Source organism: Fringilla coelebs (assembly GCF_963513975.1).
Source record: "Fringilla coelebs genome assembly, chromosome: 16".
Lineage (NCBI taxonomy): Eukaryota > Metazoa > Chordata > Aves > Passeriformes > Fringillidae > Fringilla > Fringilla coelebs.
The window spans coordinates 14,858,062-14,872,131 of NC_140042.1; the positions used below are offsets into that span (position 1 = coordinate 14,858,062).

General features: G+C 65.5%; 1 protein-coding gene across 1 annotated transcript; it reads left to right on the forward strand.

Annotated features, from left to right (window-relative positions):
* Positions 1 to 9,051: 9,051 nt before the first annotated feature.
* Positions 9,052 to 11,509, forward strand: METRN (meteorin, glial cell differentiation regulator; the record flags this gene model as incomplete). The annotated part of the gene is made up of 4 exons (XM_084216464.1): positions 9,052 to 9,137; positions 10,105 to 10,526; positions 10,644 to 10,703; positions 11,193 to 11,509. 4 exons carry the CDS (start codon positions 9,052 to 9,054, stop codon positions 11,507 to 11,509), a joined length of 885 nt encoding a protein of 294 aa, XP_084072590.1.
* Positions 11,510 to 14,070: the final 2,561 nt, after the last annotated feature.

Here is a 14,070-nt window from a genome sequence, read left to right on the forward strand (position 1 = left end):
GCTGGTCCCCGTGGCAGGTGGGCAGAGGTTGGGAGGGGGATGCTGCCAAGGAGCTCTGCTTGCCTGCACACCCAACGCTGCTCCCTCCCACACCAGCAGCACCCACTCACCTCCCAAATTCCCTCTCCCTTCTCTGAGTGCAGCTCCTGCACAGGCACTGCTGGGAGCAGGAGGAGATGGGAGATGGGGACACAGCTACAGGCAGGACGAGGTGGCTTTGCCATGGAGCTGCCAGCTGCTGAGCCATGCACAGCTTAAATCTGCAGAGCAGAGGGGCAGGATCCCGCCTCCAAACTCCAAGTGCTCCCACTCCAGTGGTCCTTCTGTCTGGCCACCTCCCCACAGGATGGTCAACACAGCTGTGACCCATGGAAGGGGACAAGGGAACCCCTTCCCCACTCTCACCTTACCCTGGCCCAGGTGAGGGTCACTCCTTCCCCAGGAGCAGGATTTGGGGAGCCAGGAGGGTCCCACTGCCAGGGGTGTCTGTCCTGCTGCTCCCCTGTGCCGTGGAGCTGCTGGCACGGGGAGGGGAGCAGGCAAAGGGATCGATGTGGGGGAAGCCAGCTCGGGGAAAAATAGATATCTAGCTCATTAAAAATGGATGCTTGAGCGAGTCCTCCCCACTCCAAAGCCACCTCCCTCCCTCTTCCTGGTAGCCAGAGTGAAATCAGCACCCAGCTTCCAGAGGAGGGGAGCTGCCAGCACAGCACGGTGCTCGCTCTGTGCCCGCTGCTCCCAGCCTGCTGAGCACCCTGGGGTGCTGTGCCCCGAGATCCCCAGACCCTGGGCAGAGGGTGGGCATGGAGAGGGTCGGGTCTGCCAGGAGCATCCCTGCTGCAGGGACTGCCACGCTCCGGCCTTCGCTGCCCGGGCACTGCCATGTCCCACCAGCACCAGCCGATGCCCGAGAGGCACCACCTGAGCCCAGTGCCCCATGGCACCCCTGGACCCCACATGGCCAAGACCTTGGGGTTATCTAGCTGCTTGCTGCCAGAACCCCGTGCCTCAGTTTCCCCGGCTGTGCTCAGCCCCAGCCATTCCATGGGGTTGGGTCTGCCCGGTCCCCATCCCCAAACGCTGATCCCCCTGCCCCTCTCCATCCCTCCCCACCAAACAAACTCCGTGTTCCCATCCTGGACTGATGGGACATCCACGGCCCCGTGCTGGGGTCTGCAGGGGGGCTCAGCCCCCTTGGTCCCATCCCAGCCAGGGCCTTCCCCTTCCTCCATCCCCTGGGCTCTGGGAATGGGGGAGGCTGCTCCCGTCCCCCATCCCTTGGCTGGCATCACCCTGCACCCACAGAAAGCCACACCGAGGTTTTGGGGTGTTTGGGTGTTTGAGCGCAGCCTCGGGGATGCCAGTGGTGCCACCAGGGAGGACAAGAGGAATTTTAGAGGCCGGCAGCAGAGGTGGAAGCGGGCAAACATCAACCCCACACCGGGGCGACCGTGTCCTTCCACCCCCATCCCCGAGCAGCCCTGCCTCCCGCGGGGGGCACCTGATCCCCCCTTTTCCCTGCCCTCACCCACCCGCTGATGCCCGGCCATGCTGGGGGGGGGACACAGCACATCGCCTCACCCCCCACATCCCCCCTCCCCAAACCGAGGGGGCGGAGGGGGCAGCATCACTGGGGCGGGGGAGGGTCACACCGACCACCATCCTCTGCTGAGCTACCGGGAGGCGGGGGCGGAGGGGGGGCCACCGGACCGGGAGCCCCGGGGCCGGGCCGGCTCCGCTGCCGTTATATAACGCGGCTCCATGATGCGGGATGCGGCTGGGGGCGGTTGCGGTGCCGGTGCCGGTATCGGTATCGGTACCGATAGAACAGGCGCCGGCACCGACCCCGGCATCGGCATCGACCCCGGCACCGGCTTTGTGTCGGAAAGGCTTTTCCCGAGCGGCTCTTACCTCCAGCCCTGTCTCCCGAAGCTCATGCCATGCCTTGTGCCCGTCTTCTTTCGGTTGCAGCAAAAAATCCCACCGGGAAGAAAACGACGAATAATCCCCCCAAAAATCCCCGCTGGCAAAGGGGCCGGATCCCGCCCGGCCCCCGCCCCAACCCCGCGAAACAACAGGAAAAATAAGCGGGGAGTGGAGGGGGGGAATGGGGCCGGATCCGGATCCGGGGGGATGGAGAAGGGGGGCCCTGCTGCCAGCCAGCCCCGGGAGCTGGGAGCACACGCACACGCGCGTTCGCACACACGCACACGCGTGTCACCAGCCGAGCCTGTTAAAGGGACACGGTCACCGGCAGCGATAATGGAGCGCGCCGGGAAAGCACCGGCAGCGGCACCGGGAGAGGCGAGGTGAGGGTGCGGGACACGGGAACGGGGCGGGGGGGAACGGGCAGGGCTGGGCTGGCAGCTGGGTGTGCAGGGAGAGAGGGTGGTGGGTGGGGGAATGCAGGGGTGGAAGGATGGGGGATGGAGGGAGGGATGGATGGAAGGATGGAGGGGGGATGGAGAGGTGGAAGGATCGAAGGAGGGATGGAAAAATGGAGGGAAGAATGGAGAGATGCAGGGAGGGCTGGAGGGAGGAATGGAGGGGCGGAAGGATGAATGGAGAGGTGGAGGGATGGAGGGAAGAATGGAGAGATGAGGATGGAGGGGTTGGAGAGGATGGAGGAGTGAAGAAATGGAGGGAAGAATGGTGAGAGGAAGGGATGGAGGGGTGGAGGAAGAAATGGAAGCATGAATGGAGGGATTGAGGGAGGGATGGAGGGCTGGGGTGGCTGGAGAAATGAAGGGAAGGAGGGAGGGTTGGAAGGCTGAACGCAGGGTTGGGTGGAAGGCTGGATGGACAGACAGATGCTTGCTCTGGCTCTCTCCCCACCAGGGCATGGCAGGCTGGAGATCCTGGTGCAGATCCTGCTGCAGACCCAGCTCACCCCGGCAGCCACCTCAGGCTCTGCTGACAGCCCCTGGGGCACAGCGGTGACACTGGACCCTGCACCAGCACCCCCAGGGGCGGCGGGCACCCAGGCCAGGCTGCTGCTCCCCCACATCCAGGGGGAGTCACCTGCCCAAGCCACGTCTGGCACTGAGACCTGCTGGGGGTTGTCCCACTGCTGTCCCCCATGTCCCAGCACCCCCAGCTCAGCCCCCCCAGCTTCGGCTCAGCTTCACCCTGCTCCCCAGACTGGAGGGAGCCGGTCAGCAGGCACATTGAGCCCCGTCCCCTCTGCCTTGCCCTGGCACGGCCCCGTGAGCAGCAGGTCCGGCTCGGCCGCGGTGCCCGGCGGGCCCTGGGGAGGCGGAGGGAGCCGCCTGCAGCCGGCGCTGCCTCCCGCTTCCATTATTTATAAGGCAGGTTGGGTTTCACACTGCAGCTGGGAGGGGGCTTGGGGGAGGAGACTGTGCTCACACTCACACTCACACTCACACTCACACTCACACTCACACTCACATCCTCAGCACGCCCTGCCCAGTAGGTGACAAATGCTGGAGGGGACAGTGACTGCAGGGATGTGTGGATCCATGGCCTCATCCTGGTGCCACGTGTTTCCCCATCTCCTGAGGAGCTGCAGGTCCTTCTCCCCACAGTTCCTCGTGCCCCCAGCAGTGCCCTGCCCCCGTGGTGCCTGGTCCCCAAGGAGGTGTTCCAGGGGAATTGGGACCTGCAGCAGCCTGGGGACACTCTGCACCCAGGGCAGGCCAAGTGCCCCTGGGGCTGGCAGGCACTGCGAGGCACTGGGACCCTGCATGGTCCCTGATGTCCCCTCCTCCTGGCACAGGCCCGTTGTCACTAACCCCTGCCACCTCCAGGACTCAGAGAGGACAAATTGTTGTGACCCCATGTCCTGGGGACATTTTCATGTCAAGAAGGCTGAAAACTGCTTCAAACAGGAGTGGTCCCTGGGCTAGAGGAGACTCCATGTGTGTCTGTGTCCCTCGGGAAGGGGACACAGCTGGGGTGCCAGCAGTCCAGAGGGTATCCACACCTGGGTGCCTGATGTCACCCAGCAGCCACAGGTCACCATCACAAGCCTCCTGAGCCCCCCTGCTCCCTGTCCCTCCTGAGTGCCAGGAGGGTGGTGCCCGGTGTCCCCCCTGTCAGGAGGGTGGTGCCCGGTGTCCCCACAGTCAGGCAGCCGAGAGCCGAGGGACGTGGCTCCCCTGCCGCTGCAGCGCCCCGGGGATGCTGGAGCTCGCCCCCAGCTTGTCCCCAGGGCGCCGGGAGTCCGGGCCGAGCCTTGCCGGTGCAGCCGGAGCATCGCGGGCCCGGCAGGAGCGGCGGGGCCGGGCTGGACCGCAGTGCGCCGGGGGCCGTCGCCGCAGCAACCGCCGTCGCCTAGCGCCGCTGTCTCCCGGTAACCCGTCGCCTAGCAATGGGGGATTTTTCACAGCTCGGGATGAAGAGTTGAAAGTTATTTTTAGCCCGGGTTGCGAATCAATAGGCAGCTCCATTCGCTGCCCGCAGGATGCACGCGCGGGGGGGGAGCAGGGGGGTCTGTCCAGCCTGGGGTCACCCCCGGGCTCAGCCCCTTCTGTCCCGACCCCACAGCGCTCAGAGCTCTTCCCTGCCCAGGATCTGATTCCCCCTCAGGCTCCCCCCATGCAGGCCACGTGTGGGTGAGGGTGGCCGAGGACGTGGTGGCTTTCAGGCTTCTGTGGGGACCCTCACAGAGAGATGGGGATGGCCCCACTGCTGCAGGGACCACTGGACCCTCTTCTCACTCTGGGAACCCTCATCTTATTGTGGGGCCTCTCAACCAGTCATGAGGACTCTCCCCCAGCTTCTGGGAGCCTCATCCTTCCATGGGAACCTTCTCTCACTAGTGTGGACCTCCACCTTGCCATGGGACCCCCACCTTGCCATGGGACCCCCACCTGGCCGTGGTGACCCCCACCTGGCCATGGTGACCCCCACCTGGCCGTGGGATCCCCTCCTTTCCATGTGGACCCCTACTTTGACATGTGGAGCCCACCTTTGCTTTGGGGATCCCCACCTTGCCTCTGGGGTCCCCTGCCCTGCCCTGACAGGCTCCCTGAGCTCCCCAAGCCTTCCCAGGGCGCATCCCCACTCTTGGGGACACCATCCTGGGGGTCTGGGTGAGAGGGGACACTGAGAGGGGACAGAACCGGCCGGGTTCCGTGCAGAGGAGCTCAGGTTGTCCCTGCACGTCCCCAGGGACGGGCTGGGAGCTGAGCCGAGGCTCCTGAGCTATTTTTTAAAGACAAGGTGGGTGCCTCCCACGGCCGCAGCTCCTTCGGGTGCTCGGCGGGGCGGGAGAGCTCCCCACGCAGCCCGGGGGGATGGGAGGCTGCAAGGGGACAGCCTGGGGACCCCCAGCCCCTGAGCAGCCCTCCAAGGCCCCAGCTGCCCCAAATGCCCTTTTTGCCTTTCCACGAGGGTTTTTTTGGGCACAGCCTAGCCTGGAGCATTCCTGCCCATGCCGTCCCTCCCATGGCACAGCGGGGAGGGTGCCCAGAGCCGCCCCACAAGGACATTTTGGGGGCAGCGTGGATGTCCCAGGGACCTGCCAGAAACTCCAAGAGTGGCAGGGGGAGCTGCTGAGGAAATAAAAACTTTGGGGTGACCCATCGGGAAGAGACAGGATCATCAAAATCCGAAGGAAGCTCCTGCAGGAGTGCTCTGTCAGTGGCAGATGGGTCTGGGACAGTGCAATCCTGGATGAGTCACAGCGGATCCAGAGGGGACATGGAACTGCTCAGGGGGCTGCAAGAATCTGCCTTGTGGGGAAAGGCTGGGAGAACTGGGGCCATCCAGCCTGGAGGAAACCCTCTGGCATCCTGGTGATACCTAAGGGACCTCGGGAGGGTGACGGAGAGAGGCTTTGTCCAGGAGCTGCAGAGGCAGAAGAAGGGGAAGCAGTTTTCAGCTGGAGGAGGGTGCGTTTAGATGGGATAACAGGAGGAATCGCGCCGCGGGGGAGGCGGGGAGAAGCTGGAGGAGCTGTGGGCGCCCCGCAGGCTGGAGCCGCCCGGCCCGGTGCGAGATGTCCCTGCCCAGGGCAGGGGTGGAACCGGCTGCTCCTCGGCGGCCCTGGGGGATGAGTTGAAGTTCTGCTTCCCTGCGGAACGCGTTTTTTCCCAGCCCCACCCGTGCCCCCAGCGGGTCCCCTCGCCCGGGGGTGGCGGCTCCCGGCGCCGTGACCGCGGTCACCAGAGGGCACTGCGAGCCCGAGCATCCCGGCGCGGCCCCGGGGCTCCGAGCGGACACGCAGCAGGGCCCGGCGGCTTCGGGGAGCTCCGGGGACGGCCGGCACTCGGACCCCCCCTTCCTCGCCAGTGCCACGGGGACAACCAGCCAGGGACAAGGAGGGGTGGCCAGGGGACACGGCGACGCTGGCGACACAGTCAGGGGACGGCCACGGCTGGCTCCTCGGTGGGTGCCCAGATGTGGCAGCCTCATGCACTCTCCCGAGGTCTGAGAGCAGTGCGGGGGGCTGCGGGAGCCGTGCCCGCTCCCGGCTCAGCCCAGCTGCCGTGGCTGCTCCCAGGGGGCTCCGGGACCCCCCGATGGCCGTGCCCCACTGCGGGGGTGCCCCGCGCCCTGCGGAGCGAGGGAAGCCAGGGCTGGTGGAGCAGCTGGTGCCGGGGTTTCTCCAGTAACACCCAGTTAAGGTGGGTCGGGGGCTGCGGAGGGGGCCAGGGGGGGCGATGTGCCTGCGGGGACGATGGCGCCGTGTCCCACCTCCCTGCATCCCGGGGTCTCCCGAGGGAACATCCCCGCAGGGCGCCGAGCACCCCCCTGGGCCGGGGATCAGTCTCGGTGTCCTTGCGTGGGGACACCAGTGCTCGGTGTCACCCTGCCTCTGGTGCCACGCATCTCCTGGTGCCACCTCCCCCCCGGCACCTGGCCAAAGCCATTGGTGGGGTCCCTGCCTGCCCAGCTCCGAGCCCAGCCGGTTCCACTTCCTCACCGTGTCACCGGATCGGCCCTGGGACCGTGTCCCCGCCATGCCGGGGTCCCTGTAACCCTCCGGGGGCACAGCCAGACCCTCGACCCAGCCACCCCCCGGCAAACCCCTCATGGCAGCTGGTGGGCTCAGCACGGGGGGGGCAGCGGGCAGAGAACCTCCCACCCGACCCCCAGCCCAGCCCCCCGACACCCCGACATCCCCACCCGCTCCACCTTAACCCACTGCCCCTCCGGCCCCTCATTTTCCACGGATTCCAGCAGCATGACTTCTTTCAGCATCATTTCATGGCCGGAGGGCTGTGAATCCTCCTCTCCCCGCCTGCCTCCCCCTCCCCTTCCCCCCTTCCCCTCTTTCTTCCCACCATCCCAATTTACAATCCCTCATTTCCATTCCGCTCCACCCTCTGGCCGGGGACTTTGTTCCCGGCCTGTATCATCCCATCCCAATTGTTCCGTGTTTATTTCAAACATTTTGGCGGGCTGTCACTGGATGGAAACTTAATTAATGGTGGGGTCTGTAGTGGTGGCACAATAGAGGCTGGAAGGGAGGGGGTGGAAAGAAATGCCCAGGTTTGGAGGGGGGGAATTCGGGGTTCAGGTGTGCTTGACCCCCATGTCAGGCCCGGTGCCATGTGCCCGGGCTCCCCCGGTCAGGAAATGTCTCCGTGGGGAGGGGGACGCTCCTGCTCATGGGGGGAGGTTATAAAGAGGTTGGGGGGGTGTAACTTTTGGGGTACACGGTTCTAAGGGGCTGTAGTGTGGGATGTGCATAGCCCAGTCTGCCTGTCTGTGTGTATGGTTGGGCTGTGCAAGGGGTGGGGTGTGCATAATTTGGGGTGTCTAGAGCCTGGGGTGCAGAACTCGGGGTGCAGGGACCCGTGGTGGGTGTAACTCAGGGCTGGGGTGTGTGGGACTCTTGGGGTGCACAGTTCTGGGGGGATGCATAAACCAGAGAGCTGCACTCTGGGGTGTTCATAGCCTGGGCTGTGCCTGGCTGTGCACAGCTGGGTGTCTGTAGCCAGGGCTGGCTGCAGCCTGGGGGGTGAAAATTTGGGGTGTACCTGGCCTGGGGTGTCTATAGCCAGGGGTGTGCATAGCTGGGGGTGTGCACATTTTGGGGTGCACAGTTTGAGGTGCACAGTTTGGAGTGTACCTGGAGTGGGGTGTGCACAGTTTGGGGTGTGCACAGTTTGGGTGTGCATAGTTTGGGATGTGCACAGTTTGGAGTGTGCACAGTTTGGGGTGTACCTGGAGTGGGGTGTGCACAGTTTGGGGTGTGCACAGTTTGGGGTGTGCACAGTTTGGGTGTGCATAGTTTGGGATGTGCACAGTTTGGAGTGTGCACAGTTTGGGGTGTACCTGGAGTGGGGTGTGCACAGTTTGGGTGTGCACAGTTTGGGTGTGCACAGTTTGGGATGTGAACAGTTTGGGGTGTGCACAGTTTGGGGTGTGCACAGTTTGGGGTGTGCACAGTTTGGGTGTGCACAGTCTGGGTGTGCACAGTTTGGGGTGTACCTGGAGTGGGGTGTGAACAGTTTGGGATGTGCACAGTTTGGGATGTGCACAGTTTGGGATGTGAACAGTTTGGGGGGTGCACAGTCTGGGTGTGCACAGTTTGGGTGTGCACAGTCTGAGTGTGCACAGTTTGGGATGTGCACAGTTTGGGATGTGAACACTCTGGGTGTGCACAGTCTGGGTGTGCACAGTTTGGGTGTGCACAGTTTGGGGGGTGCACAGTCTGGGTGTGCACAGTTTGGGGTGTTCCCAGCCCGGGGTGCTGCAGCCGCGGCTGTCACAGCCATGGGCCTACAGAATTCAGGGTGCACTCCCAGGGGGTGAATCTGTAACCGGGGGTACCCCAGCCCTGCTCCGGGACCTGTCCCCTGCCTCAGCGGTGTCCCCTTCCGCTGTCCCCCATTCGGAGAAGCCCCGGGGGGCTCCGGGGATGCCGCTGCGGTGGATGCCGGAGCCCCCGGCGGTGGGGAGGGGGCCTCGGGGGCGGCTCCCGTGCCCGCCCCTGTGCCGCCATTGGCGGAAAGTTCGGGGCGCGACGCGGGGTGGCTGCCGCGCTCCCCCGTCCCCGCGGCCCCGGCCCCGGTGCGGGCAGCGCTGCGGGCAGGGCCGGGCCGGGCCGGGCCGCCCGGGGCCGCCGCGGGCGCGGCCATGTGGGCGCTGCGGGCGCTGTGCCTGGCCGGGCTGGGGGCGGCCATCGGCGGCGGCGCGGCGGACCAGTGCAGCTGGAGGGGCAGGTAGGCACCGGGAACACCGGCACCGGGAATACCGGCACCGGGAATACCGCACCGGGAGCAGCGGCCCGGGGCAGCGCGCCGGGCGGGCGGGGGTGGCACACGCGGGTCCCCGGATCAGGCAGGTTCGTGGGGGAGGGGGAGTCTGCTCTCCCCGGCCCCCTCCCCCCCAGTCCTCGGGCTGAACCCCTCCCGCATCCGTGGGGAGGGCGCGGGTGGGATGCTGGGAATCTGCGCCTGCCTCAGTTTCCTCACCCCTGGGAGCGGCTCCTCCCCGCTTTGAGGGATGCTGGTCCCCCTGCGGGGCTCTGCGCCTCTCCGGGACTCCTTCCCTGAGCCCCCCACCCGTGAAACCCATCCCCACGGCCGGCGGGACCCCCGGCCCCCGGCAGGGCCCTAAGCATCGCCCGAAGGCGCCGGACTCCGAACAAAGAGCCGGGGCCCGCCAGAGGGGCTGCCCCACGCGGGGGGCCTGGGGGGACACGGGGGCCACGCAGCCACCAGCGTCCTGTCAGGGACAAAGCAGCCCCCCGACTGTCCCCGCTCCCCCCAGGCTGGCGTCCGGGCGTGTTCCCCCTCCGTGCCGCGGGAAAGAAGCGGCTCCAGGCGTCATGTATGAGAGTGGGACCCCTGGGGATCCCCAAAGAGGGAACGGGTGACCCCGAGGCTGTGGCCACTCCGGGGGTGGTTTGGGAGCCCACACTGCGTGTGAAGGGGGCTGGGCTGCTGCGTCCCCCCACTCCTTAGCTCCTTCCAAAAGGTGCTGGGGGAACACAAGCACCCCAAAATGATGTGGCTGAACCCCAAGTCCAAGTCATCGAGGGTTTGCTGCTGTTCCTGCCTGTGGCCATCCCACACACTTCTGTGGAGGGGCTGCTTGGGAGTGCGGGGTGCTGCTGTGCCGGGGGACAGGGGTTGGGGGGTCCCTGTCACCTGGGGGTCCCGGCTGACAAGGTGCTGTGCCCCACAGCGGGCTGTCACAGGAGGCCGGCAGCGTGGAGCAGCTGTCCCTGCACTGTGCCGAGGGCTCGCTGGAGTGGCTGTACCCCACGGGGGCCCTCCGCCTCCGCCTGGCCCCCCGCCTGCCCCCCACCAGCGCCGCCGTCAAGGGCAGAAGCCCCCCGCACGTCACCGCCTGCATCAAACCCACCGGGACCTTCCGGGGGGCTCAGCTCTACCTGGAGAGGGAGGGGGGGCTGGAGCTGCTGCTGCCAGAGGCCCCCCGGCCCCACGCCCGCTGCTTCAGCTGGCTGCCCCAGGAGAAGGTGGCTCTGTTCCTGCAGGCCACCCCGCAGCCCGACATCAGCCGCCGCATCGCCGCCTTCCGCTACGAGCTGCGGGGGGACTGGCTGGCCCGGCCCGCGCTGCCCACCGCCAGCCTCGGCAACGAAGGTGAGCGCCGCACCCTGCCTCAGTTTCCCTGCCCTTGCCGGGTGCCCGCAGGGGTGGGGAGGGGCTGGATCGGGGCGTTGTCCCCCGGGTGGTGACAGGCTGTGCTTGGCCTCGCAGGTGCGTGCCGGCCGTGCAATGACACCGAGATCCTGATGGCCATTTGCACTAGTGACTTTGGTGAGTGCGGCCCCGGGGCTCGGGGAGGGGGGATGGCCCCGAAAGGGGCACTGGGACAGCTGGACAGGCTGGGGCGGGCTGGGAATGGGGATGGGAATGGGGATGGGATGGGATGGGATGGGGATGGGGATGGGGATGGGGATAGAGATGGGGATGGGGATGGGGATGGGAACAGGGCTGGGGATGGGGATGGGAACAGGGCTGGAGATTGCGATGGAAATGGAGATGGAGATGCAAATGGGGACTGGGATGGAGATGGGGATGGGAACAGGAGTGGGAATGAAAAAAGAATGTAGACGAGGATAAGGATGGGAATGAGAACGCAAGTGGGGACAGGGACTGGGATGGGGACGAGGATGGGAATGTGCACGGGGACAGTGATGGAAATGGGGTTGGAGACGGGATGGGGACAAGACTGGGGATGTAGATGGATGGCAGTGGGGACAGGGACAGGGCCATGCTGACAGCCCTCCCGCCTTCCCCCCGCAGTCATCCGCGGCAGCATCCGGAGCGTCTCCAACGACGCAGAGCTGCAGGAATCCATCATCGGCGTGAGCGCCACGCGCATCCACCGCCAGAAATTCCCGCTCTTCCAGGCGGGCGGGCGGCCGGGGCGGCCGGTGGGCAGCATCCGCACCCCGCTGCGCTGCGGGGTCCGGCCGGGCCCCGGCACCTTCCTGTTCACGGGGTGGCTGCACTTCGGGGAGGCCTGGCTGAGCTGCGCTCCCCGCTACCGGGACTTCCAGCGCATCTACCGGGGGGCCCAGCGCACGCGCCAGAACCCCTGCGAGTTCCCCGTGGACTGAGCGGCTCCGGGAGCGCAGCCCGGCCCCGCGGGCGCCGGGGAACCGCGGTCCTGCCGTCACCGAGAGCATCCCCGGGGACACGGGGACGGTGCCCGGAGGGAGTGCGGCACACGGGCCTCGCCACGGAGCCGGGCTGGGGCAGCACCCGCCGGCGGGCTGGGGGGTTCTGGGAAAATCCTGCTGGAAGGGAAGGGATTTTCCCAGGGTGCCCAAGGAGCTGCCTGGGTGACGGGTGCAGCAGAATGGGGTCGGGGCTCCCAGGGGACCGGGGTGCTGCATGCTCAGGGGATGCTGTGGGCACAGTGGGTCTGGCACCGGGGGGCAGCCGGACGCCCGGACCCCGGCGGGGCTCGGGGGCGGGTGGCCGTGGTGGCCGGTCCAGGGACACGGTAGGCACAGAAGGGAGTGGAAGGGCCAGAAGATGGATCTGTAAGGTTGGGGGTGGAAGGGGGAGCAGGCAGCGGTGAGCCTGGCCCTGGCACGGGCAGGAGCTGCGGGGCGGATGCCGAGGAAGAGGAGAGAAGCTGAAGGGAGCGAGGGGAGCGGTGAGGTGGGAGGAAGGCTGGCGCGGGGAGCAGAGGGGTCCTTGGCACGGTCAGGGCAGGACCAAAGCACTGACGCAGGAAGGTGCCACGGGAGCAGGGAGAGGTGACCGTGCCACCCGTCCCTGGCAGCCCCGGGTGAGCGGGGCAGGCCGTGCCAGCCGCGGGGAATTTTTGACGGTGGGGGTGGGGGGGGCATTGTATGTGCACTAAAGTTATAACGATACCAAATTTGTGACTTCTTTTTTATAAACTAAGCTGTATTTGTAGCGTGTGGCTCCTGTTTTTAGCAAGCTGAGCAGGACGTTCACCGACAGGCACTGCGGTGTGTGCCACCTGCTCCCCTCTGTGCCAGCTCCAGCTGTGACCCTGCCTCCCACGGGGCTGCAGACAGCCCTGATACTTGGACATCTCTCTGTGTGGAGAGATTTCTTGCTGTTTGCACATTCTGCACCCCAGCGATCCCCAGCATGGGTCACTTTGGGGTCCCTCTCCCTGGGTATCCCTGGGTGTGGGGACCAGGGGCGGGTGGCCCCGTGCTGGGTGGGTGACCCTGCTGGTGGAGCCGCTGTCAGGACTGATTCTCGTCAGAGGCAGCGGCCACAAGGCCTCATTGTGCCTCATTGTGCCCGATTGCGCCGCGGCAGCATCCCAGCCCTGCCCGCTCCCGCCCCGCCGCTGCCCCCGCCGGCCCCAGCACCGGCTCTGCTCCCCTGGGAATGCCGAGGGGGACGGGACCTCTGGGCAGGGATGGGACGTGGGAATCCTGCACGGGGATGGGGAACAGAACCCTCGCTCAAGGAAGGGACATGGAATCCCCAGCCAGGAAACCTCAGCTGGGGATGGGGTACAGGGATGGGACATGGGGCACCCAGCTGGGAACGGGGCACTGGACCCCCTCTAGACACGGGAGATGGGAATGGGGCACAGCACCCCCAGCCAGGGACCTTTCCTCCTCACCAGTGATGCCACAGGGCTCAGCACAGGAAATCTCAGCCCCTGAGCCCCCCCAAACCCCTCGAGCCCCCCAAACCTCTCAAGCAAACCTCCTGCCGCGTCTGCTCGTACTTAACACCTTTCCAATTTTGTTTCAATAACACCTTTTCAAATATCACCAGCCAGGATGAACTGCTGCTGAGTGTTCGGTGCCTCTGCTGACCACAATGTGCTTTTCCTTGCCAAAAAAAAGTTTCCAAAGAATGCCGTGGGCTTTGGAGCATAATTAAATATAAATATCTATATGTGTGTGTGTATAGAATGATCTGGCTGTGATAAGATCCTGGTGCGTTTGATATACAACACATGTTTTCCCTTGAGGAGAGTTTGCTGCTTACTTTATGCTTTACTGCCAATTTTGTACTTGGATATTTTGATTTTATCCTTTTTAGTGCCCCATTTTGGGGCCAGGCTGGGCTCTGAGGGCTGGATCTGGCCCTGGGGAGGCTGAATCTCCACGCTGGGCACCGGAGGATGCCAGCATCCCCCTGGATTTTGGCAGCAAGCAGGAGCCAAGCGAGGCAGGGGGAAGGGGGAAGGAGTGGGAAACCCAGCGGAGGAGGAAAAATGAAGCTGGAAAAGCAATAAATGAGGTGCAGAGGGAATTGTGCTGCCCACGGCATCCTCTGTATGCGCGGGGGTAAATCACGGCTGCTCCGACCCCGCCGCAATCGGCACATTCCTCCCGGCTGAATGCCGGCGTTTAACGCGAGGCATCCGGCACTTTTCTGCCCGGCAGCAAAACCTCTTGTTTTTCTTCCCATCTGTTTATTTGGCCGGAGCAGCTCGGTGTGCCGCTGCGGAAAGGGCTGTAACTCCGCTCGTTTGCTGGCACGGAGGTTTTTGGGCTGGTTTTGGTGCCCTCTGCCCCCTGTCAGGTTGGGTCACCCGCCCTCGCTTCCCGCGGCCGTCACCGCACAGCGCTGGGCCCCGGCCAGGGCACTGACGCTTCCTGCGGGATCATCCCTCGGGATAACCAGGCAGCCCGTGCCTCAGTTTCCCCTCTGTGAGCTGGGGCTAACA